The sequence below is a fragment of the Eptesicus fuscus genome, chromosome 16 (genome assembly GCF_027574615.1).
Source record: "Eptesicus fuscus isolate TK198812 chromosome 16, DD_ASM_mEF_20220401, whole genome shotgun sequence".
NCBI lineage: Eukaryota > Metazoa > Chordata > Mammalia > Chiroptera > Vespertilionidae > Eptesicus > Eptesicus fuscus.
In genome coordinates this window covers 36662993-36690884 of record NC_072488.1, presented here as the reverse complement: position 1 = coordinate 36690884, position 27892 = coordinate 36662993, and the positions used below count along the sequence as shown (strand labels likewise).

The 27892-nt window shown below is 36.6% G+C and overlaps 1 protein-coding gene across 4 annotated transcripts in view; it reads left to right on the top strand.

Moving 5' to 3' along the window:
- The window catches only part of WDPCP (WD repeat containing planar cell polarity effector), a 261553-nt gene extending 233960 nt beyond the window's left edge, over positions 1–27593 (top strand). For all 4 annotated transcript variants that reach the window (XM_028154524.2, XM_054727870.1, XM_054727868.1 and 1 more), the window contains exons 15-18: positions 1337–1499; positions 16144–16223; positions 19985–20016; positions 27322–27593. In XM_028154524.2, coding sequence (XP_028010325.2) covers positions 1337–1499; positions 16144–16223; positions 19985–20016; positions 27322–27372 — 326 coding nt within the window. In that variant the 3' untranslated portion in view covers positions 27373–27593. The remainder of the gene's footprint in view (positions 1–1336; positions 1500–16143; positions 16224–19984; positions 20017–27321) is intronic.
- The last annotated feature ends 299 nt before the right edge of the window (positions 27594–27892 follow it).

Below are 27892 nucleotides of genomic sequence, written 5' to 3'. Positions count from 1 at the left end.
ATTCACAAAAAAAGGATGCTTGCTTCACTTTTTTAAAATACGTTTTTTATTAATATTTTTTTAAGAGAGAGGAAGGAAGAGGGACAGAGAGATAGAAACATCAATGATGAGAGAGAAAAACCATCAATTGGCTGCCTCCTGCATAACCCCTACTGGGGATTAAGCCCAGAACCCAGGCATGTGCCCTGACTGGGAATCAAACCCATGACCTTTTGGTTCCTGGGTCGATGCTCAACTGCTGAGCCACACCAGCTGGGTGCTTGTTTCACTTTTCACAATCATTGTAGTGAAAAAATATCCTCTTTGGGTCTAACACATGAGTATATGACAATGGAAAGTAGCACCCATAAGTGTGCATCTAGGTTGTTTGGACTTCCATTTGTGCCTCTGAAATATGTAAATGAGGGTTAGGGATTGAGAACCTACTTGAGGAAACAATGACTGAAAATTTTCCTAACCTAGTTAAAGGAAAAAGTCACATAAGTCCAGGAAACACAGGGAGTCCCAAACAAGATGAACCCAAAGAGGCCCACACCAAGACACATCATAATTAAAATTGCAAAGGTTAAAGGTAAGGAGAGAATCTTAAGAGCAGCAAGAGAATGATAGTTACCTACAAAGGACTTCCCATAAGACTGTCAGGTGACTTCTCAATAGAAACATTTCAGGCCAGAAGGAATTGGCATGAAATAGTCAAAGTGATGAAAAGCAAGAACCTACAACCAAGACTACTTACTCATAGCAAGGCTATCATTTAAAATTGAAGGCAAAATAAAGAGCTTCCCAGACAGAAATGAGCTAAAGAAGTTCATTACCACCAAACCAATATTGCAAGAAATGTTAAAGGGCCTTAAAAGGAAAACAAATAGAGGGGATAGGTATAAAGAATAAAATGCTAATAAATATGTACCTATCAGTAATCACTTTAAATGTGAACAAATTATATGCTCCAATCAAAAGATATAGGGTAGCTGAATGGATAAGAAAACAACCCATATATATGCTGTCCGCAAGAGACCCACCTCAGAACAAAAGATACACTATGAAGTCAAGTTAGAAATGAATTTTTTAAATGTGAATTCAAAAAACATTCATTATTCAATTATCAGAAACCCCTGGTTGAACTAAATATCAGAATGACAAAAGTAATAAGGGGTGTGACTATAGGTTTTCCACTGTGCACTACACAGTAAATTGCCAATTTTTTTAATTTTTTTTTTTTTTTTTTTTTTACGTTTCATTGGGGCATATAAAAGCTTTCCTGTAATCATACTCATAAGGGAGTTAGCAGCAACTGTATCTGTATTTGACTCCTGTCTTATCATTTTTTTAACAGAACTCCTGGGGCCTTTAGACAGAGGGGATATGCTAAATGAAGCATTTGTTGGCCTATCTTTAACACGTCAAGGAGAAGACACATTTCCAGAAAAACTCTCTCCCTTTTGTTCAATCCACAAACATATTAATCAACAAAGAACACTGAATGTCTCTTCTAGCAGGTAAAATACGTTGAACTAAGAAAATTGCTGCATAAAGTATTTAATATTAACAATTTAAACATTCCCTGTTTAAATGCAAACTAAGAGTTAAGAAATGAAATTTCAGAATGTCAAAGGGAAAAATGTGCGTTTTCTCACATCTAAGACTTTGCAGTATTTTGGTCATGCAAGAGCAGGCAAGATGGACGCAAAAGTGAATGTTCTTAGAAAAGATACTGTTAGAATTAATGTTATTTAAGGCCACAATAAAATTAATGTATTGAATTGTTTGTATTCTGTTGTTAAATTTTAGGACTGTTAGATTATTAGATTAAGATATTAATTTTGAATACTTAATGTAAATTATAATTTGTATGTTATACTTATGCAAGCTAGCCATTAGTTTTTGAAATCTGATGATAATTTAATATCTATTCAGCTTGCCACATTAGGTTATTAAGAAAATAAACATAAGGATAAATGTGAAATTAAAAACACTAGATAAAGTAATAGTGTTACTTATAATGAAAATAATAATATGATGATGATGACCATACTCTGAAGCAAAGGTCAGCAAACTTTTTGTGTAAAAGGCAATATATTATGTTTGTAGGCCATACAAACTCTCACAACTACTTGTAACAGCCACAAAAAATATATATATAAATGAGATGGGCTGTTACAGTAAAACTTTATTTACAAAGCAAGTGGGCAGGAATTGTAGCTTGGTCTGTAATTTATACAGCTGCTCTTAAAGATCCCAACTCTATGCAATAATTCTGAAGATACCACATTTTTCATATATATCATATGTGATAGATATCTATATGGGATCTATATCATATGAAATACACGATATATGGCAATCTGTGATGTTCTAGGAGATTGCGCCCATCCTACCACCACCCGAAGCTAGTTCAAAACCTTATAGTTTTTCTAAAGGATGACAGGCTTCGTGAAAACCAATAGCTGACTTGACTTGGAGCTTAAGACTGGAAAAACTCCATCCAGCAGCATTGTCAATAAAAATAGCAAACTCACCATCAGTAAAAGTAACAAACTTTTTTTATATATATAATACACACACATATATATGTTAATATTGATTTCAGAGAGGAAGGGAAAGGGAGAGACAGAAACATCAATGATGAGAGAGAATCATTGATTGGCTGCCTCCTGCACACCCCCCTACTGGGGATCGAGCCTGCAACCCAGGCATGTGCCCTTGAATGGAATAGAAACCAGGACCCTTCAGTCCACAGGCCAATGCTCTACCACTGAGCCAAACCAGCTAGGGCAAAAGTAACTAACTTGATAATTAATGAACAGGGAAGGCCACAGTTCTACTTATTAGGTCAAGTGCCAGAATGGCAGGCTAGCCATTAAAAGTAACAAACGTGATAATTAATGAACAGGAAGATGCTGGGAATGAGAGAACCAAAGAGAAGCTAATTAAACTCTGTACATTCCTGATAGAGTTGTTTGACCTCATTTTTTGGTTCTCTGTCTTGCAGAACCCTAAAATTTCCCCTTATACTTCTTTCCTCCTTCACACCCCATTATCAAAGGTGCCTCTCTCTTTTTGCCTTTGATCACCCACCTCCCTCCCCTCACCAGAAACTAAAAACCTGTCCCTTTGAATTGAACGATATTTTTAATTTTAGGCCCTTCATGCAGTCCATGCTCTGATCTGGAAGAACACCAGGAGTTGGAGAGATCAGACACTGGGCTTTGGTGTTTTTTCCATTCTATTTACAATTAGTTTGAATTTTTGACATCCTATCTTCAAGTCATGACAGAAGTGTGGTTTTCATGAAGTTTCATTTCTCCCTTTATTCTGTTTTGTACTGTTTATATATTCTGTTTTGTACTGTTTATAGAGGAAGTATTGGGAGATGAAAAGGAAGGCAGCCACTATTAATATCTTCAGCTACCTGGAAATCCTTCCTCAATTTACTTTTTAAAAAAACAATTTTACTGAGGTATAATTTACATATGCCATAAAATTCACCCATTTTAATTATACAATTCAGTGATGAATGGTAAATTTATAAAATTTGCAACTATTACCACAGTGTGATTTTAGAACATTTCCATCACCCCATATACGTAGTTCCCTTGTGCCAATTTCTAGTCAATTCCCACTCCCATCTCCAGTCAAGACAATCATTGGTATGCTTTCTGTCTTAGAGAAATTTTATATAAATGAAAAATTATACAATCTGGAAATTTTATATAAATGGAGTCCACAATTTTGTATGTGTGTGTGTCAGGCTTCTTTCACTTAGCATTATATTTTAGAGGTTTATACATATCACATCATGTAGTTTATTCCTTTTTAATTGCTGAATAGTATGATATTGCATTGGTATAACACATTTTGTATACCCACTAATCAGCTGATTGATATTTGAATTATTTCCAGGTTTTGGCTATTATGAGTAATGTTGCTGTAACTATTCACATATAAGTGTTTGTATAGTTTTATGTTTTGTTTCCCTTGGGCAGATATCTAAGAGTGAAAATGCTGGGTTATATTGTAAGTTTATATTGTTAGTTTTAAGAAATTGCCCAATTGTTTTTCCAAAGTGATTGTATCATTTTACATACCCACCAACAATGTATGAGGGCTCCAGTTTCTTTACATCTTCATCTATGCTTGGTATTGTCAGTCTTTTATAACCATTCTAGTTGGTGTAGAGTGGTATCTCATTATGATTTTAATTGTATTTCCCAAATGACTAATGATGTTGAGCATTTTTATGTGATGGTTAGCCATTAGTATAACTTCTTTGGTGAAGTATTTATTCAAAACTTTTGTCCATTTTTTATTGAGTTGTCTTCTTCTTATTCAATTATAAGAGTTCCTTATATATTCTGAACATAAGTCCTTTATCAGATATACAATTTATAAATAATTTCTCCCAGTCTGTGGCTTGCCCTTTTATTTCTAACAGTGCCTTTTGACATGCAAAATTTTATTTTGTCAAAGCCCAATTTAGCTATTTTTTCTTTCATTGATTGTGCTTTTTGTGTTGTATATAAATATTCTTTTTCTGACCTAAAGACACAAAATTTCTCTTATTTTCTCCTAAAAGTTTTAGTAGTTTGAGTCTATTTTGAGTTCATTTTTGTGAGTAATGTGATATAAGCATCTAAGTTCATTATTTTGTTCATGGAAATCCAATTTTCCCAGTACCATTTGTTGAAAAACTCATTCCCCCCTGAATTGCTGTGCCATCTTTGTCAAAAAATCAATTGGCCATAACTGGAACGGCTTACTTCTGGATCTGCCATTCTGTTCCATTTATTTATATCCTTATACCAACAAGAGCCTAGACTTTGCTCTATGGAAGGCTGTACTGAACCAGAGTCTCACAAAATACATCATAATACCACAAAAATCCAGTCGGAGAAAGATAAATATCACATGATCTCACTCATATTTGGAATATAATGATCAACATAATTTGATGAACAAGAATAGATCCAGAGACAAATGGCAGGGAAGGTGGGGGGTTAGAGAACAACCAAAGGACTTGTATGCATGCATATTAGCATAACCAATGGACACAGACATTGGGGCGGTGGGGGCATGCCCAGGGTGGGAATGGCTGGGGGGGGGGGGTCAACCAGGGAAAAAGGAGACATGTGTAAACGTTTAGACAATAAATAAAAATATAAATAAATAAATAAACAGTAGAAAGATGAATAGTTCCATACAAAGTTACTACAAAGTAACAGAAAATGAAAACCTACACATATCAATTGAGGAAAATTCTACCCCCACCCCATAAAAACAACCACCATGAAGTAGGAAAATACTGCAATAACACTGGAAGCAAAATTAAATATAACAAGCAACTGGGTACATGGAAATGCCTCTGAATTAGAAGACAAAAAACTAAGAAGAGGAGAAGGATGTGGATGGTGGTGGGAGGGAGGAAGCAATGGAGGAAGTTCATTGAACTCAAGAAAGAAAAGGAAGAAGAAGACAATATTACCTCAGAAATGAAAAATAAATTACAAGGCATCCAAATGAGAATAAAGTCAAAATAAAATTTAATAAAAGGCACTGAAAATGCAGAAAACAAGTGAATGAAAAGGAGATAAAGAGAGAAGTAAAAAAAAAAAATGTCAGGGAGAAAGTACAGTAAGTCCTCACTTAATATCAATAATAGGTTCTTGGAAACTGCCACTTTTAAGTGAAAAAACATATAATAAAACCAGTTTTACCATAGACTGACATAAGAAAGAGTTACGTTCCTATAGCATGTTTCTGAGCACAAAAACATCACCAAATTTCTAAATAAAGACCCAAACACTTCTAATATTAAACACTTAAATAAATGTGAGTTAACTAAAACAAGTAAGATAATTATTTTCCAACCTACTGATTCTAGTTCAGGGTTGCAGGTGACTAAAGCTTATCCTGGCAGCTCAGGGTGAAAGGCAGGAACCCGCCTGGACAGGACACCCTTCCCTCATAGAGCGCACTCACACACTCACTCATACTGGGACAATTTAGACATGTCAGTTACCTTACGTGCACATTATCTGGGATGTGGGAGGAAACCAGAGTACCCAGAAAAAACCCCACCCAGACATAAGGAGAAAGTGCAAACTCCATACAAACAGTGGCCCCACTTATGAATCAATTTTTCTTTCATTACAAAAGGATGTTGAACTAATCAATGTTATTCAAGGGCCTGCTGTAATAGAATGGGAGATAAGGCAAAGAAGTAATGGGATTTGAATAATTTGATTCTTTGAAGAAGAAAAATGAAACAATGGAACAATATTTAAAACTACAATCCTGGAAAATGTTTCTGAAATACATTTTTTTAAAAAAACATATTTGATCTACATACTGCCATTTGTGACAACATGGATGGATCTTGAAAATATCATGCTAAGCGAAGTAAGTCAGACAGGAAAAGTTAACCCTTTGCACTCGCTTGCTTTTTTCTCGATTCCTTTATTCTACTCGGGATTTAATTTTTTAAATACCCCAGATTTTACAAAGCGCGGCAGTAGAATAAAAAACTGGAGTTTCTTTTCATACAAACTTATTTATTTGGATTTTTTTATATTTCAAATTATTGATACATTCGATACAATTCGACATACGAGCTGCTACTGATGCTAACCGTGTCGAGTCACACTCGACATCCGAGTGCAAAAGGTTAGGAACCGTATTATTTCACTCATGTGGGATATAAAACAAAGCAACAAATGAACAAACAAAAAAACAAAAATTCATAGACACAAATAACAGTATGGTGGTTACTAGAGGGAAGGGGGGTTGGGGTGTTAGAGATAAGGGGGGCAAATATATGGTGATGGAAGAAGACCTGATTTGGGGTGATAGGCAATGCAATATACATATGATGTATCATAGAATTCTACACTTGAAACCTATATAATTTTAGTAACCAATGTCATCTCAATTAATGTAATTAAAAAATAAAAATGCTATTTTGTAACCATTAAAAAAGGAAAAAGAAAGATTATATAGGTACCTGAGAATAATTATCCTATATAATAAAAAATATGCTAAGTGTCCAGTCATCCGTTCAACCAATCAAAGCGTAATATGCTAATGATATGCTAAGACCGCTCAACCACTCGCTATGATGTGCACTGACCACCAGGGGGCAGGTGCTCTGACCAGTAGGTTAGCTTGCTGCTGGGGTCCGGTCGATCAGGACTGAGCGAGATGGGCTGGACATGCCCTGGAGCCCTCCCGCGGTCCCTCCCCGGCCGCGATCCTGCACCGGTGGGGTCCCTTGGCCTGGCCTGCACCCTTTCAGAATCCAGGACCCCTCAGGGGTTGTCAGAGAGCCGGTCTCAGCCCGATCCCGCAGGCCAGGCCGAGGGACCCCCACTGGTGCACGAATTCATGCACCGGGCCTCTAGTATTAGAATAATTGGTTCTAAGACATATCCTAACAAAGTTCATAGATTCCACTGATTTTAAACATCTTCAAGGCCTCCTTGTAAAAGATCAAGTAACTTACAAAAGCAGAAGAATTAAACTAGCATTAACCTTTTCAAAAGTGGAGTTGCAATTTTTAAAAACTCCAAGAAAGTGTGAACCAGCTCCGAGTACCATGGCTAAAGGAAAACAGTTTTCCTAAACCTTCTTGAGGAATGTACTAGAGGAAGAGTTTCATGAGCTTCACCCAACCATGATGACTCAGAAAAAAACAGCAAAGGACTGATTATAAACGTTTCAATACATATAAACAGTAAATCAGTATGGAAGACTTGTGTACAGATACTATATATTGTGATTAAGTACAAATGATACAGCTGAAAAATGGGAGGAGTACAGAGAGTGAAAGAGAAAAGCAGAATAAGCTCACCGATTATTGTATGCAGGTGGGAGTTAAAAATGCCAATAAACAAATCACCTAATAAAAAGTTAAGAAAAGAGCATTAGAAAAGACCCTTAGGACAAAGGTAACCACTAAAACAAAACTACAAACCTTCCTCAATACCACTTCTAAAAATAAAAAAGAGCAAAGGAAACACACACTTCATAAAGAAACAAGCACATATAACCAAATTCACATAATTATAAATATTCAGACAGACTTGGGACCAAGAATATCAGTCATACGCCTTGCTGTTATATCTCAGTGGTTGAGCATTGACCCATGAACCAGGAGGTCACTGTTCTATTCCCCATCAGGGCATATGCCTGGGTGTTGGGCTCAATCTCCAGTAGGGGGCATGCAGGAGGCAGCCAATCAATGATTCTCGCATTGATGTTTCTATCTCTCTCCCCCTTCCACTCTCTGAAATCAATAAAAAGATTTTTTAAAAGAATATCAGTCATATCAATGAGAATATATGAACTTACATTTATTAAAAGATTTTTAATATGCTCACAAACCAAGATCCAGCTATGTACTGTATATAAGAGATACATCTAAAATTAATTGATTCTAAAAATAAAGAGATGGGAAAAAGATATTCCAGACAAATGAAAATTAGAAACCAACAATGGAAATCTTGGTTGCAGAGAGAATAGAATTCAAGTTCCAAAGCATTAAATATGTGGCCATCCAAGTTTCATAACTAAAATATAATATTTACAAATATGTATGCACCAAATAACACAGAAACCACCTCTATGAAGGAAAACCTACAGGAAATGCAAGAAGACAGATACATGCTAATAATAGGAGACTTTAACTCATTATTCTTATTATAGATTCTGATGATGGCAAATAAATTTTCTTCTCAAAAACCTGTGTAATACTCACCAAAAGTGATCATATGTCAGGTGTCACAAAGACAGCACTAAGTTTCTTAAGAAAGAACTATTTCAAACTCTCTGATCACAAAGCAGTACAAGTAGAAATGTTTAACAAGAAACAAAATGACCTCCTTCCTAGAAGTTTTAAAACCTTCTAGCAAACAACTCTTGGGTGAATGAGGAAACTATAACATGAAACTTCTAAAAAATAATTATAATAACTATATATAAGATCTATGGGACATATTTAAAGTAATGATCAGAGTAAAGGTGATAACACTGAATACTTTTAACAGAAAAAATAAAATAAATGAACTAATTCTAATTCAGTAATTCTAAAAAATAACAAGAAACTAAACCAAAGTTAGTCAGAGGGAAGGAAATAATAAAGATAAAAGGAGAAACTAATGAGCAGAGTGGAGGTTGAGAAACTTGCCCAAATATCTAGAGAGTAAATATTTTGGGCTTGTGAGCCTTATGCAATTATTCAACTCTGTTGTAGCACAAAGCAGCTATTTTCAATACATAAGTTAATTTAGTTAAGGGTGTGTCTGCTTTTGCTCACTTTTATATCCACATCATCCAACCCAGTACCAACCACAGTGAGCATTCAACAAATATTCCATCCATAAATGAATGAATGAACCATAAAATATCAGCCTACTCTATAAAATGTTCTCTTAATTTTAAATCCTTCCCAATGACATTCTTCATATGCTTACAAGTCACAAAGTGAAATTTTAATTTCTGGGTAGCCCATAATAAAGTAAACTATATTCATTTAAAGTAAATATAATGCAGAAAACAACGGAAAACTGGTTTTGAATAGATTGTACTGCACTTAAGTTTATAAACAAATTTTCTAGAATATAAACCAAATGAGGGTAGAAATGTTTGCGTTTTTATTACTCACTACTGTGACCTCCAGGACTTAGAAAAGTGCCAAGTATGTAACAGAAGCTTCATAAACATTTATTTAATAAATAAATTTTATGTTATAAGAATATATAGGATATAAGAATATATAGCTGAGTTTCTTCCTTGTTACAGCAACGTAGTATTCCATTTGCAACAGCATGGATGGACCTGGAGAGCATTATGCTGAGTGAAATAAGCCAGTCAAAGATAAATATCACATGATCTCACTCATTTGTGGAATATAATGAACAACAAACTGATGAACAAAAACAGATTCAGAGACAGAGAAACATCGATCAGACCATCAAACCTCAGAGGGAAGGTAGGGGAGGGTGGGGATAAGGAGGAGAGATCAACCAAAGGACTTGTATGCATGCATATAAGCATAACCAATGGGACACAGACAACGGGGGTGGGCGGTAAAGGCATGAGTGGGGGGAGGGGGAGGGGCAAGGGGGGATAAGGACACATATGTAATAACTTAATAAATTAAAAAAAAGAATATATAGCTGATACTTAGTATGTAGACATTTTAGATATATAAAAGAATCAGACACAGAGCGATGGAGAATCAGGCACTTCCAAATTTAAAGCAATTACAACACCTAGGGTATAAATGAAGTAGGGTTTCTTTTTTTAAATCACCATTATGTGAATTAACTAAGACTTTAATACTTTCTGTCACTAATATTATTACTCAAATTGTTTGTTTTCATATTTTCTATGTGGCTAAGATAACCACTATTTAAATGGTTGTTTTTCATATTTTTGACCTAGTCATTTAAAAAGATTACAGAGCCCTAGCTGGTTGGCTCAGTGGATAGTCGGCCTGCGAACTGAAGGGTCCCGGGTTCGATTCCAGTCAAGGGCACATGCCCGGGTTGCGGGCTCCATCCCCAGTAGGAGGCGTGCAGGAGGCAGCTGATCAATGATTCTCTCTTATCATTGATGTTTCTATCTTTCCCTCTCCCTTCCTCTCTGAAATCAATAAAAATAAAAATAAGTAAATAAATAAAAAGATTACACAACTCAAAAATCACTTTAAAAGGAAAAAGAAACCACCATTCAGTGTGAAAACAGCATTGATCCTAGGACTAAAGTAAAAATACTTAACTGCTAAAAGTTATTTAATTTTGGATTAATATTATTTGATTCATATCGAAGCTACTTTCCTTTAACTTAGAATAAAAATATCCTTCTATTTAGAATCCTGATGTGTGCCTATAAATATAATGGATGAAATTTTTCAGTATTTACATAAAAATGTTGTCAACAGAATGCCTAGCAATTTACCAGGAAAAAAAAATTTACAGACTATAATTCATGAAGACTGGCTCAATACAACTGCCTCTGCCAACAGAAAACCTGACGGTCTGCCGTCTCATTCGGCTCAGCCGCAGTGGACCTTGTTTATTCCTCTCAGCCCTGTAACTCTCGTTAACCTGGCATAAAAGGAAAACGTATGGCGTATGTCTAGGAAGTTCAGTTCTGCATCTTAAACTGAAATAAATGTGGAAGGTACAGAGGATTTCCAGAACTGGTTAACTTCATATTATTCCCACGTAGGTGTGTTATGTTTGCTGCCTATAAAACTAGAAACTAAGTAGAGACCTCTTTTTCTAAGCCTCAGTATTCGACTAAAAACTAGCCAATCTTAAACATACTTCCAAAGAAGGTAGACCATCTTAAGCGCTTTTAAACCAAAAATTAAAGGGTATCAGCAATTTGACAGCCTAGAGATGTTTACAGGTTTTCACTGAACTTCTAGCTATGTTTCAGAAAGCTGATCAAGATAATGTGAGAAAGAAAATGGGAGCTGAGAAACAAAAAGATTTCCATTTCCTCTCAGCCTAATCTGGTCTCCTATGAATTTTCTTATTTTTGTTTTCTGGCCCACTAAGTAAATCCTATTGTGAAGAGAAGTTACATTTTGCTGTTCCTTTAATGTGTCTCAAGAAAAGCTCTGAGGAATTGAGCTGCTTTACAGATTCACAGCTCTCCCATGACACGGAAGTTCTCCAATACAACTAGGAAATCCAAAACTCCAAAATTTATATATTCTAAGTGGCAGTGTTTGGGTCTGGAATGTACTCCTTTTATTAACTAAGCCAAATGAAAAGCATGAAAGTATAATTTCATGTACAAAGCCTTGTTAATGTTATATATTTTGAAACCTTTATCCTTTGTTAGTGGACTTCATGTTATGTACTATTTGCATAGTATTTTTCTTCCACAAAACTCAGAGCATTCAAACTTCATAAGTTTGCACTGAAAATATCATAAAATTTCAGCAATAAAACATCCTTATTTATTATCTAAAACTGTGGTTAAAGTCCTCATAATGTGAAATATTTTACCTGGAGAGTATTATGCTAAGTGAATGGTGAATCTCAGAGGGAAGGCAGGGGTAGGTGGTTGGGTGGATGAGAAGAGATTAATCAAAGAACTTATATGTATCTATGCATAACCCATGGACACAGACAATAGTGTGGTGAAGGCCTGGGGTGGGGCGGGTGCAGGCTAGAAGGTGTCAGTGGGGAAAAGAAGGGGACCTCTGTAATACTTTCACAATAAAGATTTTAAAAAAGAACTATTTATAAACTTAGTCCATACTCCCCAGTGAAGACTAGCATTTCTCTTCACCTATTCATTGTTAATTCATCAGTGCTTTCACTGATTGTCAGCTATGTAAACAACCAACATAAAATGCAGACAGATTTCAAAACAACTGAAAATTTTGCACAAAACAAAAAACTTGTTTCGTGGCCCAGCTGGTGTGGCCCAGTGGTTGAGCATCAGCCCATGCACCAGGAGGTCACTGGTTCAATTCCCCGTCAGGGCACTTGCCTGGGTTGTGGGTTAGATCCCCAGTAGTCCCCAGCCAATCAATGTTTCTCTCTCATAGATGTTTCTATCTCTCTTTACCTCTCCCTTTCTCTCTAAAATCAATACAAACATATTTTTTTTAAAAAAAGACTGTCTCATGAAGTCAATAAAATGGATAAATGTGTAGATCTCATTCAAAAACCACAAGGATAATAAAATTAAAAGAATTATAAAAGAAAATTAGTTTATTAGTAAAGTATTAATAGAAGCCTTAAAAAATAAAATCCTTAAATACTTATTGAAAAAACATGTCCCTCTTTTATGATCATGTATCAACGTTGTCAAAGTCAAAGATGCCATATAGTATGTCATGTTCTTACACAGTCTGGTCAGCTGTTCTTTTTTGCACTAGCACCTCTCTCACCCGCCTAATCAAACTGAGTTACTCTTTGTGTTTTCTAAGAATTCGTGAATTGAAATTATAACTTACATTTTTATATAAGGTAAAATAAGCTTATCTATGTTTTTACCTTTTATTTTTAGTCAAATTGTCATTATTTACTCTGACTTTCAATTCCATTTTTAAAAGATTCACTTCACCCCACCCTCCCAAGCATATTCTCAGATATGATCTCCTGCAGTTTTTTTGTGTGTTTTTTTTTTGTGTGTGTGTGTGTGTGTGTGTGTGTGTGTGTGTGTGTGTGTATGTGTGTGTGTGTTTTACTGATTTTAGAGAAAGAAGAAAGGAGAGGGAGAGAGAGAGAAACATGATGTGAGAGTGCAACATCAATCAGTTGCTGCAATATAGATCCTAACTGGGGGATCAAAGCCACAATCTGGGTATGTGCCCTGACCAGGAATTGAACCAGTGACCCTTCGGTGCACAGGACAACGCTCAATCAACTGAGCCACACGGCCAGGGCTCCTGCAGTTATTTTTAAATCTAGGTTCCCATACCTTTCTGTCAAGAAAGAAAGATGGAAAAAAAGTTAAAAACTTAAACTTAAAAAGTTAAAAAATTAAACATAGTTGCCTTCATGGAGGCAACTATGGAAAGCAAAAAATAACCTAAGAAAGATGGTGCCATACAGACAAAAAATTACCTATAATAATAAAAGCATAATATGTTAATTAGACCAGACGTCCTTCCAGATGACCTTCCAGACAAAGCCGGGGCTGCGAGGGAAGCCCAGGTCCCGGGTGCCAGAGGGAAGCCGGTGCCAGCAGCAAGGGGAAGGAAGGCCTACTCCTGCACGAAATTTGTTCATCGGGCCTCTAGTAACTAAATAATAGGCTTTGGTTTTGCTATTTCAAGTACAACTGAAAACAGAGCTGGACAGGGTTGCTGAACTGCATTCTGCGGATATGGCAGGTCTGCAGGAAAATTCTCTAAATGGGGCCCGAAAAGCCCTGACACAACCTTGTAATATGTTTTCTTTACAGACCAACCTATTGGTCTGTTACCTGTGCTTCAAGGTACACCAAGCATTGCATGTCCCTTCCCAGAGACAAATTCATTAATATATCAAAAGAAAAATACAGAGTAATTGGGGTTTCTCTGTAAGGTTCATTCAATATTCAAAAATCAATCAATAAAATTCAGTACTATACTGACAATTTAAAGAAAATTTAATTGATTAAATCAACTAGTGCACAAAAGAACACTTGACCAAATAGAATACCTATTCACAATTTTTAAAATTTTCAGAAAACAAGGAATAACAGGGAGCTTCCTCAATCTACAGAACAGCTACAAAAAAAAAAAAAAAGGATAAAACATACTACAGCTAACAACATACTTGGTAGAGAAAGACTGTTTTCCCCCTAATATTGGGAACATGGCTGGGCACACAACAAAGCTGTCCACTCTCACCAATCTTGTGCTGAAAGTCTTAGCCAGTGCAATGAGTCAAGAAAAGAAAGAAAAAACATACAGCTTGGTCAAGAAAAGTTAAAACCATCCCTATTTGCAGGCAATGTGATTGTCTATGTGAAAATCCCATGGAAGCTACAAAAAAACACATACAACTGATAAGTTTGTAAGGTCACAGGATATACAGCCAACACACAAATGTCAACTATATTTTTTATATTCTAGTAAAGAACAATTGAAAATGAAAATTTTCAATTTTGCAATAGCTCCAAAACAAAGGAAATACTGAGATAACAAATCTAACAAAACATGTTCAAAATCTGTATGGCAAGAACCTAACACCCTATTCAAGAATTTAACTCAAATGGATCATAGATAGAAATACAAATTTAAAACTTTTAGGGGGAAAAAAAACATAGGAAGCAACCTTCATGATCTGGAAGTAGTCAAAGAATTCTTAGATTTGACACCATTTAAAAAACTGGTAAAACGGCCCTGGCCAGGTGGCTCAGTTGGCTGGAGCCTCATCTGGTACACCAAAGGGTTGAGGGATATGAATCAAGGCACATATCTAGGTTATGGGTCCGTCCCCAGTCGGGGCACATATGGGAGACAACTGCCAACATCTGTCTCTCTCTCTCTCCCCTCCTCCCTTTCTTCCTCTCTCTCTAAAATCAATAAACATATCCTTGGCTGAGGATAAAACAAAACTGGTAAGGTGGATTTTACCAACTTTTGCTCTTCAAAGGACACTGTTAAAGAGCATGAAAAGACAAGCTACCTGCTAGGGAAAATATCTGCAAATCACATAACAGATAAAGTATTTGTGTCCAGAATGTATACAGTACTCTGAAAACTCAACAATAAGACCAAAACAAACAAACAAAATACACCACAATTAAAATGGGCAAAAGAATTTGAACAGACACTTTAATAAGGAGATATATGGATGGCAAATAAGCACATGAAAAAATATGCAACATCATTAGCCATGAGGGAAATGCAAAATTAAAACCATAATGAGATACCCCTGCGTACCTATTAAAATGTCTACAATAAAAACATACTGACAATACCAAGCACCGCGCAACTGGGACTCTCATACATTGCTGGTGAGAACATAGCATGGTACAGCCATGATAGGAAAGAATTGAGCAGTTTCCTACAAAGTTAAACATAAGGTATCATCTAATTCAACAATGCTATTCTTGAGTTTTAATTTCTATAGAGCAAATATTCATGTCACATAAAAACCTGTACATGAATATTTATAGCCATTTTACTCATAATTGCCAAAACCTGGGAAAATAAATATCCTTCAATAGGTGAATAAACAAACTGGTACATCCATATACAATAAAGTACTACTCGGCAATAAAAAGTAACAAAACTATTGATACATGTAACATCTTGGATGAATATAAGGGCATTATACTGAGTGACAGAAGCTAGTCACAAACATAATGTGTGATTCAAATTATATGACATTCTTGAGAATTATGCATAAAATATTTTATTTGTATATTAAAGTTGGATTTAATACTCTTCAAAATGTCCTATAAAATACTCAGTGGTGAGAAAATTAAAATCAATTTTCAATGTTTTTAATATTATGGTACTTAAATTACTACATTGTTGAAATGTTCCAAGGAAATTTTTAATTACATTTTTTAAAACTTCCGAAGTTTGAAAATATTTAATATTTAAAAATATGTAACATATTTAACTATATAATTTTCTTTTTTACCCTTACCCAATTAAAAAAAAACTTTACACAACAGACAAGTATGTGACAGAAGGAATGAACTTGAAAAAGACGCCTGTGCTGAAGCTTTGATGGATAAGGCCTGTTTTAAGAAAGGTAATGGTATCCACAATACCCAAAGCATTCAAATTATAACAGAAAAACGGGATTATACCTGGCATGTGCTTTCAGTAAATGAGTAAAAATAAGAAAGCCCTGGACATTTCTAGTTGGTTTGTTATAAGACGGGACTTGGTTGGTATAATGCAAAATTCCTGCTTATAACAAAAATTTAATTTTAGTGAACATACAAATAAATGTGAGGATCTTATTATGATATTAATTCTCATTCACTAGGTCTGGGGGGAGCCCGTAATTCTGAATTTCTACAAGCTCTCAAGTGATGTATATGCTGCTGGCCTGGAGATTACACTGAGAAAACAGGCTCTGAAGGTCACTGAGAAAAGTGGCGTGACTTTTGCCCAATTCTATAGGAAAGAAATGTACATAGTATCTATACTACTAAAAGGGTAATATGCTAATTAGACCGGGAGACCTTCCGGACAAAGCCATGGTGGTGGGGCCGAGGCAGAGGTGGTTAGGGGTGATCAGGCCAGCAGGGGAGGGCAGTTGGGGGCGAGCAGGCCAGCAGAAGGGGCAGTTTGGGGCAATCAGTCCGGCAAGGGAGGGCAGTTGGGGGCGAGCAGGACAGCGGGGGGGAGGGGCAGTTAGGGGTGATTAGGCCTGAAGGGGGGGGCAATTAGGGTTGATCAGGCCAGCAGGCAGAGTGGTTAGGGGTGATCAGGCAGGCAGGCAGGTAAGTGGGTAGGAGCCAGCAGTCCCGGATTGTGAGAGGGATGTCCAACTGCTGGTTGGATTGGGCCTAAACTGGCAGTTGGACATACCCCAAGGGGTCCCAGATTGGAGAGGGTGCAGGTCAGGCCGAGGGACAACCCCCCCCACCAGTGCACGAATTTCATGCACCGGGCCACTAGTCCTATATAATAAAAGCCTAATATGCTAAGTGCCTGGTTGTCCGGTCAGCCATTCAACCAAAGTGTAATATGCTAATTATATGCTAAGGCTGCTCAACCGCTCACTATGATGTGCACTGACCACCAGGGGGCAGATGCTCCAACCAGTAAGTTAGCTTGCTCCAGGGGTCTGGCCAATTTGGACTGAGCACGATGGGCTGGACATGCCCTGGCCAACCTCCCACGTCCCTCCCTGGCCCCGATCGTGCACCAGTGGGGTCCCTTGGTGTGGCCTGCGCCCTCTCGTAATCCAAGCTGAGGGACACCCCCCCGAGTGCACAAATTTCGTGCACCAGGCCTCTAGTTATAACATAAGGCAGTCATATAATATACTCCCTAAAACTGGTACCAAATAAAAAATGAAAAAGTAACAAAGTAATCACCTCCAGTCAAGCTGTGTTGGTGGCCCGCAAAGTACAATTTCAGCATGCAAAAGAAATTGCGTGAGATATTATGAAAATGGAAGCACAAATAACACACAGATGACTGGCTGTGAAGGGACAAAAGTAGTTACTATTTGAAAGTTTTCTCTGTCCCCTAAAGATGACTCTAAGCTTGGCCTACTCATTTCCTTACCTTTCCCTCTGATAATGGGCCAGTTCTGCTGAACTAAATCTTTGAGATGCTGGAATGCAAAATCTAGAAGAAAGGAAGTCACAGTGAAGGGCAAGAGAGGCATGTGATGGTAATACATCTGTGACTTCCTTTCTTCACCTGCCTATCCCTTTCTTCTGGATAGGCCAGGGAAGGACATGCATGAGAGCAACTTCAGCATCTGAGGGAAGTGGATAGCAGAGAAAGAAGATTTTTAAAGCAGTACTGCATAGTGACAAGCATGGAGCAGTACTAACATTTCTCTCCTCCCCACCCCCAACACACACACACAAACAGGTCTACCAACTGTATGTCACTACGCCTGTTTAATATATGGTCCCATCTCTGACTCAAAATACCGTCACTCCAACTCTTCAGCTGTTTTCACCTATGAAGTCACAATTTCAATGGAATGATTCTCATAAAGGATGGGCCCTTGAATAAATAAAGTGATTTTGTTTGTATTAATGGTTTAAAGATATGGGATTCTCAGTAGAAAAAAATGGTATTTTCCCTCTAAGTTTGTTTTCCCTTGAATTTTAAGAAAAGTGTAGAGTTAATTGTATTCAACAAGGCCAGCACTAAAGTTGAAATTGAAAGTAGATGGTTACTAGCAATATAACAGAATATGAGACCCTCTCATTCCCCCACAGAAACACTAAACTGGCAAACATCCATGAACAAAAGGGCCATTCCAAGAGCTTCAAAATCCAAGTAGGAAGTAGCAAACCCTAGTGGAGCCCAAGACCAAGGCACACCCACTCCCCAGTAGCAGGCCTGATGAACCAGACCTGACTGCAGACCGGGAGCAGCTCTATCCCCCTGGGATCATGGCGCCAGCCCCATGGAGCTGGCAGGAACCACATCGTGTATGACCCCAATAACAGGCCCACTGTCTGCAGCCCTCTGACCAGCTCCAATTGCTCCATCTCCGAGGCAGTCTCATCGAGGGACCTGGGGAGAGACATGCTGATCTGCGCCCCAAGTAATAAGCCTGCCAACATGGACCCAGAAGTAGCCCCAATCACCTGGCGACCTGGCACGAGATACCCCGGCACAAGTAATAGGCCAGCCCACCAGGGATGTGACTGAAACTGGAAGCAGCCTATGGCCTGGCCTGGCCCTGCTCAACTGCCATCCTGGAGGCAAGCCTGTCTGTCTGGTTGCCTGGCAGGAGTAGGTCTTTACCTGACAAAAATACTCTGTAAAGAACAGAAGAGGCTCCTGATCCTTCAAATTCACAGACACCAATGCAAGACTATAAGCATCACAAAAATTCAGGCAGATATAACATTATCCAAGGAAATAAAGTTCTAGTAAGCGACCCTAAAGAAAGGGATCCATGAACTGCTTGACAAAGAATTCAGAATAATCATGTAAAGAAGCTAGTCAGTTAAGAGAGAACACAGGTAGACAACTTAGAGAAGACACACACTATTACAGAAATGTAATCATCATCAAGGCACTTCTTGGTGCTGGGACTACAAGGAGGAGTAACATGCTGCTGATGAGCTTTAGAAAACTTACAAGTTAACATCAGCATAGTGGCAAATGGGTGGTACATGCATGCATTCACTGAGTACTGTACTGGGACTTCGAAATACCAGCAGTTACTGGTTTCAAGAATGAGAATATGTACATTGATGTCTGCCCGATATCCATCAATAGTGAGACATTAGATTGAGGCCGTAATTGCAGTTCTTTCCTCTTAGCCTAATGACATAAATTTAAGTAAGGATGCCTCTTTTAAAAGCATCATTTTGATGTACTAAGCCAGGGTCAGCAGGTATATCACTGCTTTGAGAGAAGACCCCATTAATCAAATACAGTATTCTTTTCCATTAAGCAAAATAATAATAAATCCTCATAAAACTTCTCAACCCAGTTCCACAGTTCCATGGATAATCACCACTAATCAACCAGAATCGGCACGTAGATGAAACTTACTTGCTATGCAAGTTTTAAGGCACCGTTTTAATGAGAAAAGGCACGATATAGGCGTAGCTGTTCATTTGATTCCAGTGTAGATATTGGCCATAACATGTATGTAGGAGAATAATTGTTACTTTATTACTATTTTGAAGTTTGGTAATTGCTTTCTCTGCGTTTTTAGTATTTTAATGTGTTTACATTATAATTGTTTTAAATATTTCTCTGTTTAGTGAGGATGTTAAAAGATTCTGTTAAAAATTTTTGTCAAGGTCCTTTAGTAGATTTTAAGATAATTAATGTTGTGATCTTTTACTTTAGAAGGAGAAATAAGAGAAGACTGCATAGGACAGGTAAAACACTTTCTATTACTGTTTCTTATAAGAATTAAATTCCAAGAGGAAAGCATACTGTAATTGTTGTTTTTTAACATATTTTTATTCATTTCAGAGAGGAAGGGAGAGGGGGAGAGAGATAGAAACATCAATGATGAGAGATAATCATTGATTGGCTGCCTCCTGCATGCCCCCTACTGGGGATCAAGCCCGTAACCCAGGCATGTGCCCTTGACCAGAATCGAACCCAGGACCCTCCAGTCTGCAGGCCAACACTCTATCCACTGAGCCAAACCAACTAGGGCTGTATGTAATTGTTTTGAACTCAGGAAACTGCCTACTGGTATACATTAAGTGGAAACATCTTTCTAGAAAACTACTCAGCTTTTCAGTATTTCAAAGTTGTGATTACTAAAATATTTATTTCTGAAACATAAAATTGTGTACATGGAATAGGTACAAATGAAATTATATGTCTGAAATTTGCCTCAAAATAACCTGTGAGGAGAAAGGGGGTGGGGGAGTGTATACGTGAATTTAAGTCACATGAGTTGATAATTGATGAAAGTGGGTGATGAGTAATATAGCAGTTTACATACACCATTCTCTATACTTTGGTATAAGTTTGAAATTATTCAGGATTAAGTTTAAAAATGAAAGGTTTGTAATAATGACAAGTTATCCTTGTCACTTTTATCACATTTATGTGTAATATTAATAAGCAATGCATGTGAGGTCCCTCTCCATATTATGCCACTGACATTACATTGAAGTTCATTTTGAGAGACGATATCAAGTTTAGGTGTAAGTCAGAGAAAGCCTCACCATTTTATTAAAAACCCATAGTGGATTATAGTGACTGATTCACTATGAAACTTGCGTTTGAATGATAGTTCCACAACTAGTAGCATTATAACTTTGGAAAAATCATTGCATCTCTGTTAGCCGCAACTTCCTCATCTGCAAAATAGAGATAATTTCACATACACCACAGGATTTTCATAAAACTCTATTGTGACCATGTAGGTGGTAGGACTTTGTTCATTGTATGGAACCAATACATTTTTAAACTTAATTCTGGATAATTTCAAACTTAAATTCACTTCTGCTAATAATAATCATCAATATCATTGTTTCAATCTTCTTTATGGATATATCTATATTGGTGTTCAATACTGAAACTGAGTTTTAGCTCTGAATTTTGGGAGGCAAAGACAAAAAAGGGCAATGGGAGTACTTTGAGAGGCATAACGGTCTAATAGAAAGAATGCAGGATTTGTAGGCCAACTGTCTCAGTTCCAGTTTTGTGCCCCTTCTTCCTCATTGCCACACATTTTGTATACCTACTTCCTTATCTGTAAAATGGGAATAATTATATTCAATAATATCATAGGATTATGTAAAATTAGGTAATGTGAAAGCATTTTATAAATTCCGAAACATTATTATTGTTCTTACTGACTTAATTTTTAAAAACATGCAAACAGTAAATTCATCTAAATAGAAACATTTCTTGCACTTGATTCACACTCAAGAATGCTGTGTTAGAAAACTGAAAAACCAACTAAACATGTCCTCAAATAGGGTTTTGAAAAAAAAAAAAAAGACAGAAATCCTATTCACATAGCTCTTTTTTGCTTAATCCCTTCACTTTTTTTTTTTTTTTACCAGCCCTCAACCCCCTCCCCTCTGACAACTGTCAGTCTGTTCTCTGAGTCTGTTTCTATTTTGTTAGTTTATCTGGTTCATTCCACATACAAGTGAAATAATATGGTACTTGTTCTCGGATGGGCTTATTTCACTAAGCATAATGTTCTTCAGGCCTACCCAGGCTATTTCAAAGGGTAAGATTTCCTTCTTTCTTTATGGCCGAGTAGTATTTCTTTATGGTGTTCCATTGTGTAAATGTACCACCATTTTTATCCACTCATCTGCTGGTGGGCATTTGGGCTGCTCCACATCTTGGCTATGGTCAATACTGCTGCGATGAACACAGGGGTGCATATAGTCTTTCAAATTAGTGCTTCGGGTTTTTGGATGGATTCCAGAAGTGGAAGCACTGGGTTATAAGGCAGTTCCGTTTTTTAATTTTTTGAGGTAATTCTACTAGTATACTGCTTTCCACAGTGGCTGCACCCGTCTGCATTCCCACCAACAGAGCATGAGGGTTCCCTTTCCTCCACATCCTCGCCAACACTTGTTTATTGATATCTTGATAATACCCATTCTGACAGGTGTGAGGTGATATCTCATTGTGCTTTTAATTTGCATCTCTCTGATGATTAATGACGTTGAGCACCTTTTCATATGTTTATTGGCCATATGTATGTCCTCTTTGGAGAAGTATCTATTCAGGTCTTTTGCCAATTTCTACATGTTTTTTAATAAAAGATATCTGTATTAAACCAACAGGTCAAAATCCAGTTTGTAGCAAAGCAAACCTTAACTTGTCTGCAGAGTTTGCTTACGAAAGTTTGTATACATTTAAAAGAAAGGTGACCTGGTATTGCCTAACATTAGGTAACAGCAACAGGGTGCGGCTCAGAAAATACACTTAACTATATGTAGAGCTCAAATGAGGGACTGGGGAAAACCCTTTTGTCGTATTAAGTTATTGCATGAATTAACATGTTGCCTTTCAGTCAAGGGTGAGCACAGTTTCAGAACTTAATCAAATGAAGATCAGTCTCTGTTGAAACTACAACTTCCTATTACCAAACAAAATCACCTCCTCCCAAACTAGGGAAGAAACAAACCAAAACTACCACTTCTATACTGTTTATCCAGGGGCCTAAAATTTCATAAATTTTGATCCTTTAATTCTACTGCTAAAGCTCTACAGCAAGGAAATACTCCCAAACAAAGAAAACACTTCATGCCTAAGTGTTTTTCATAGTATTATTTATAAAAAAAGAAGAAAATGGAAACGGTATAAGTTTAACAAAAATAAAAGGAATGATTAAGGAGCACTATAGTATTTAATGAAATAACATTTAGCCATTAAAAACAAAGACTGTGTGGGAGCATTGAAGAATAAAGTGAAGCCAAAAAACCCAAACCAAAAATACAGAGAACTGTAAATACAATATGATTTCTGCTGTTTTAAAAACAAACAAAACCTATACGTGGAAAAAAAGAAACTAGAAGCAAATACACATGAAACCGTAGTTTTCATATGACTGGTGGAACCAAGGGTAAATTTTGTATCTTTCTGTTTCCCAAAATTTAATGAATATACTTTATTGTTAATAATTATTAATTAACTGAGTATACAAAATACATTATTTCATTCATCATCAAAAATTGCTATAAAATACATAGAGTATCGGTCAATGTTATAGCATGAAACAGACTTTCATGGAAACCTGGAAATACTCTGAAGTCTTCTTTAAAAATAGGATGGATTTTATTTTAATTTTTCTTAATCTTATTTTTTTTTCATTGATTTTAGAGAGAGGGATGGAAAAGGAGGAGGAGGAGGAGAAGAGAGAGAGACAGAGACAGACATCAATTTATTGTTCCACTTATTTATGCATTCATTGGTTGATTCTTGTATGTTCCCTGACCGAGGATCGAACCTGCAACCTTTGCATATCAGGACGACGCTCTAACTGTTTTTAAATGTAATTCCTAACGTAAGAGAGGTATTAAGGCCTGGATAGAAGGAAGACACTACAGAATATCAAGAATATGGCTGAAACAGATGATACTTCCCGGGTATGCAAAATCTGGCCCTCAAGCGACAGTTACATCCAGTTATTAGGAAAATAATTTACCTAGGATCTCTGCCAGTTACTGAACAAGACCAAAAGCTAAGTCCACATTTCTCAATGACTGTTATAGTGGTGTAAAAAAAATATATTTTGGTATAGTAGCTTGTAACTATGAGTTGGATCTTATGTATTTTTTTAAATACCAGTGCTCATATAATTTTTTATTTTAAAATTGAACGCTAAAGCCAGCACGCACACAAAAGCCCCAGGCAATATTAAGTTACTCATTCTTTTTGTTACCTCATTCTCCAGGTGTGGTGTTTTTTCTTCTGTACATCAGGATCCACAAGCACTTGCATACATATGTTTCCCTTACTTGCCAGCCACACTTGTTTTTTGTGGGGGTTTTTTGAGGTACAGCTATTTGAAATACTATAATTTAATGTCTTTCTGAAAGGCTTCTCAGGAAAAAGAACTTTCAAGATATAACTTGAGGAATAACTTTTAAGAGAAATGTCTCCATGAGCTCACTCATCTAGGGGAAAAGATGAACAACATAGACTGAAGAACAAGAACAGCATTGATCAGACTGTCAGACCTCAGAGGGAAGGTAGGGGAGGGTGGGGATAAGGGAGATAGATCAACCACGGGACTTGTGTGCTTGCATATGAGCCTAACCAGTGATCACGGACAACGGGGGTGGGGGCATGCGTGTGGGGGGGTTTGGGATGGGAATGCGGGGGGGGGGGGTGTTTGAGGACAAATATGTGATACCTTAATCAATAAAGTAATTTAAAAAAATAAAAATAAATAAAAAACTAAAAAAAGAGAGAGAGAGAAATGTCTCCAATTATGAAATGTTAGTTTAAGTACCACCCTCAGCCCTCCTCTTCTTTACCTTTCTCCTTTACCATTTCAACTCTAAGTAGGCTATCTCCAAACTTTCAAAAATGTCTCCACTGTGCCCAGCCAGCATGGCTCAGTGGTTGAACATTAACCTGGGAACCAGGAGATCACGGTTCAATTCCTGCCCAGGTTGTGGGGTTGATCCCCACCGTGGGGGATGTGCAGAAGACAGCTGATCAGTGATTCTGTCTCACTATTGATGTTTCTCTCTCCCTCTCCCTTTCTCTATTAAATCAATTTTAAAATATATTTTTTAAATGTCCCCACTGTGCTATTTTCAAATAATATCACTCACTGTTAGTCTTACATCCTCCAGTTTCAGAATCTATAATAATAAAAGCGTAATATGCTAATTAGACCGGATGTTCTTCCGGACAAAGCCGGGACTGCCAGGGAAGTCCGGGTCCTGGTGCCAGAGGGAAGCTGGTGCTGGCAGCTGGGGGAAGGAAGGCCTACTCTTGCACTAATTTTGTGCATCAGGCCTCTAGTCCTATTCATAAAATCCTTATTGGGGATGGAGTCTTTAGGTTTTTCTATATAAAGAATAATGTCATCTGCAAAAAGTGACAATTTTACTTCATTCCCAATTTGAATGCCTTTTATTTATTCCTCTTGACTGATGGCTCTGGCCAGGACTTCCCAGTATTATGCTGATTAACAATGATTAGAGTGGACATCCTTGTCTTGTTCCTGATTTTAGAGGAAAAGCTTTCAGTTTTTCATCATTTGAGTATATTAACTGGGGGTTTGTCATATATGGTCTTTTTTACTGAGTGTTTTAATCATAAATGAATGTTGTCAAATGCTTTTTCTGCATCTACTGATATGATCATATGGTTTTTATCCTTTATTTGTTAATGTGGTGTAGTGCATTACATTGATCGATTTGCGTAGATTGAACCATCCTTGTGACTCTGTAATGAACCCCACTAGATCGTGATATATTCTTTTAATGTATTTTATATTAGATCTGCTAGTATTTTGTTTGTGACTTCTTCATCTGTATTCATCAGATATTTTCTTTTTTCGTGTTATTCTTGCCAAGTTTTGGTATCAGGGTTATATTGGCCTCATAAAATGTGTTAGGAAGGCAAAATATTGCCTTTTCAATCTTTTGGAAGAGTTTGAGACTATCAATACTAAATCTCTTTGACTGTTTGGTAGAATTCACTAGTGAAGCCATCTGGTCCTGGACTTTTACTTTTTCAGAGGTTTTTGATGGTTGTTTCAATTTCCTCACTGCTGATCCATCTATATATATTTTCCAGTTATTCTCAATTCAGTCTAGGGAGGTTATATATTTCTAAGAAATTACCCATTTCTTCTAGGTTATTGAGTTTGGTGGCATACAGTCTTTCATGGTACTCTAGTATGATCCTTTGTTTTTCTGTGGTGTCTGTGGTAATACAATGAGATACCACCTCATACCTGTTTGACTGGCTATTATCAACAAGACTAATAATAAGTTTTGGAGAGGTTGTGGATATCATATGATCATATCAATCACTGCTGGTGGGAATGTAAACTGGTACAACCACTATGGAAAATAATATGGAAGTTCCTTAAAAAATTAAGAATACACTTACCATATGACCCAGCAACCCCTCTTCTGGGTATCTACCTGCAAATTTTGAAAACATTTATTTGCAAAGTTATATGCACCCCTATGTTCAATGCAGCATTACTCATGGTGGTCAAGACATGAAAACAACTGAAGTATCCTTCAATAGAGGACTGGATAAAGAATATGTGGTACATAATATAAACTGGAATACTATTCAGCCATAAGAAAAGATGAAAACTGCCATTTGTGACAACATGGATGGATTTTGAGAATGTCATGCTAAGCAAAATAAGTCAGACAGAAAAAAATCAAGCACCACATGTGGGATATAAAACTGAAAACAGAAAATGAACAAATAAGAAAAACAAACAAAAACTCACAGATACAGACAACAGTTTGGTGGTTACCAGAAGGAAGGGCTGGGAGAGTCGTAAAGGGTAAATGAGGTCAAATATATGATGAGGGAAGAAGATTTGACTTTGGGTGGAAAACACACAATATAATATACAGAATTGTACACTTGAAACCTACATAATTTTATTAACTGATGTCACATCAATAAATTAAATTTAAAAAATAAAAATCCTTTTGAGGGGAGAAAGAAAAAGAAATGAGAAAAGGATGAGGTTCTTGTTAGTAGCTCTTTGCAGCTTTGTAAAATCTTACATAGGGCTTATAAAACCATTATCTTTTCTATGAACCATTACCTCAAGAGCCACTGTTAAATACTTAGTAAAACATCAAAATTAAGAAATATATGCTATATAGGACCTGTAGAACAGATAATATTGTAAAACCAAATAGGTGGAATCAGAAATGATGACCCACAATTTGCAACTTTTCATTGTAGGAGCCTTCAGAGGCTTCCAAGTTTCAACTGACATCCTTTCCTTCCTTTGCCATTTCATGCCTCATATATTATTTCTTTTCACTGATTTTTACGAATGCTGTGTCAAAATTTTAAGAGTAAGATAAACATACAGTTCTCTTGTTTGCATGTATAATGCATTTTAAACTTTTATTTTGTTTCACTGTTTTTAAATATTCAAAGTAAAAATATTAAAAATATAAGTATTAAGTCGCTTACTTTTACTCTCTGCTTAAACATGATTTTAATTATTTTTATTTGTTTGCTTTCAGGAAATTGGAGATGGTGGTTCTCTCAGAATGGTTCACTTTGGTTTGGTGTAAATAATATAAAATTCGTGTTTTACTGACTGAAAACCTCCCTGTATGGAGTAAAAAGAGGAAAGACAGTATAAAGAGTTTGAATTCAGTGTTTTCAAAATAAAGTTTTATTCATTTCAAAAACATGTAGCATAATGGCAAATGATCCTAATTAAAGTGCTACAGTGCTTTAACTTATTTTCAATAATGTAAAATGTTGGAAAGTTCTTAAATTATGCATTATTTGGTGCTTCAAAAGTAGAATATTTAAACTTAGTTCTTCTAAGTATTTTAAACATTTGCTCTTGTGATCTTGTTTACATCATTAATTTGCATCACAAATAAAGTATTAAGCAGAAATTTCAGCTCAGACCCATTGTTGGGAGACAGTTTTCCATGGGTTTCTTGATTTACTGCTCCCCTTGGAACAGATTCTGTCCCCTGTTGAGCACAGGGCAGGCAAGCTTACCGCCGGTGATCAAAGATAGGAACTCCCAGGTTCACAATACCTATCCTTTACACAGCCCACTGAGTGTGAAGACAG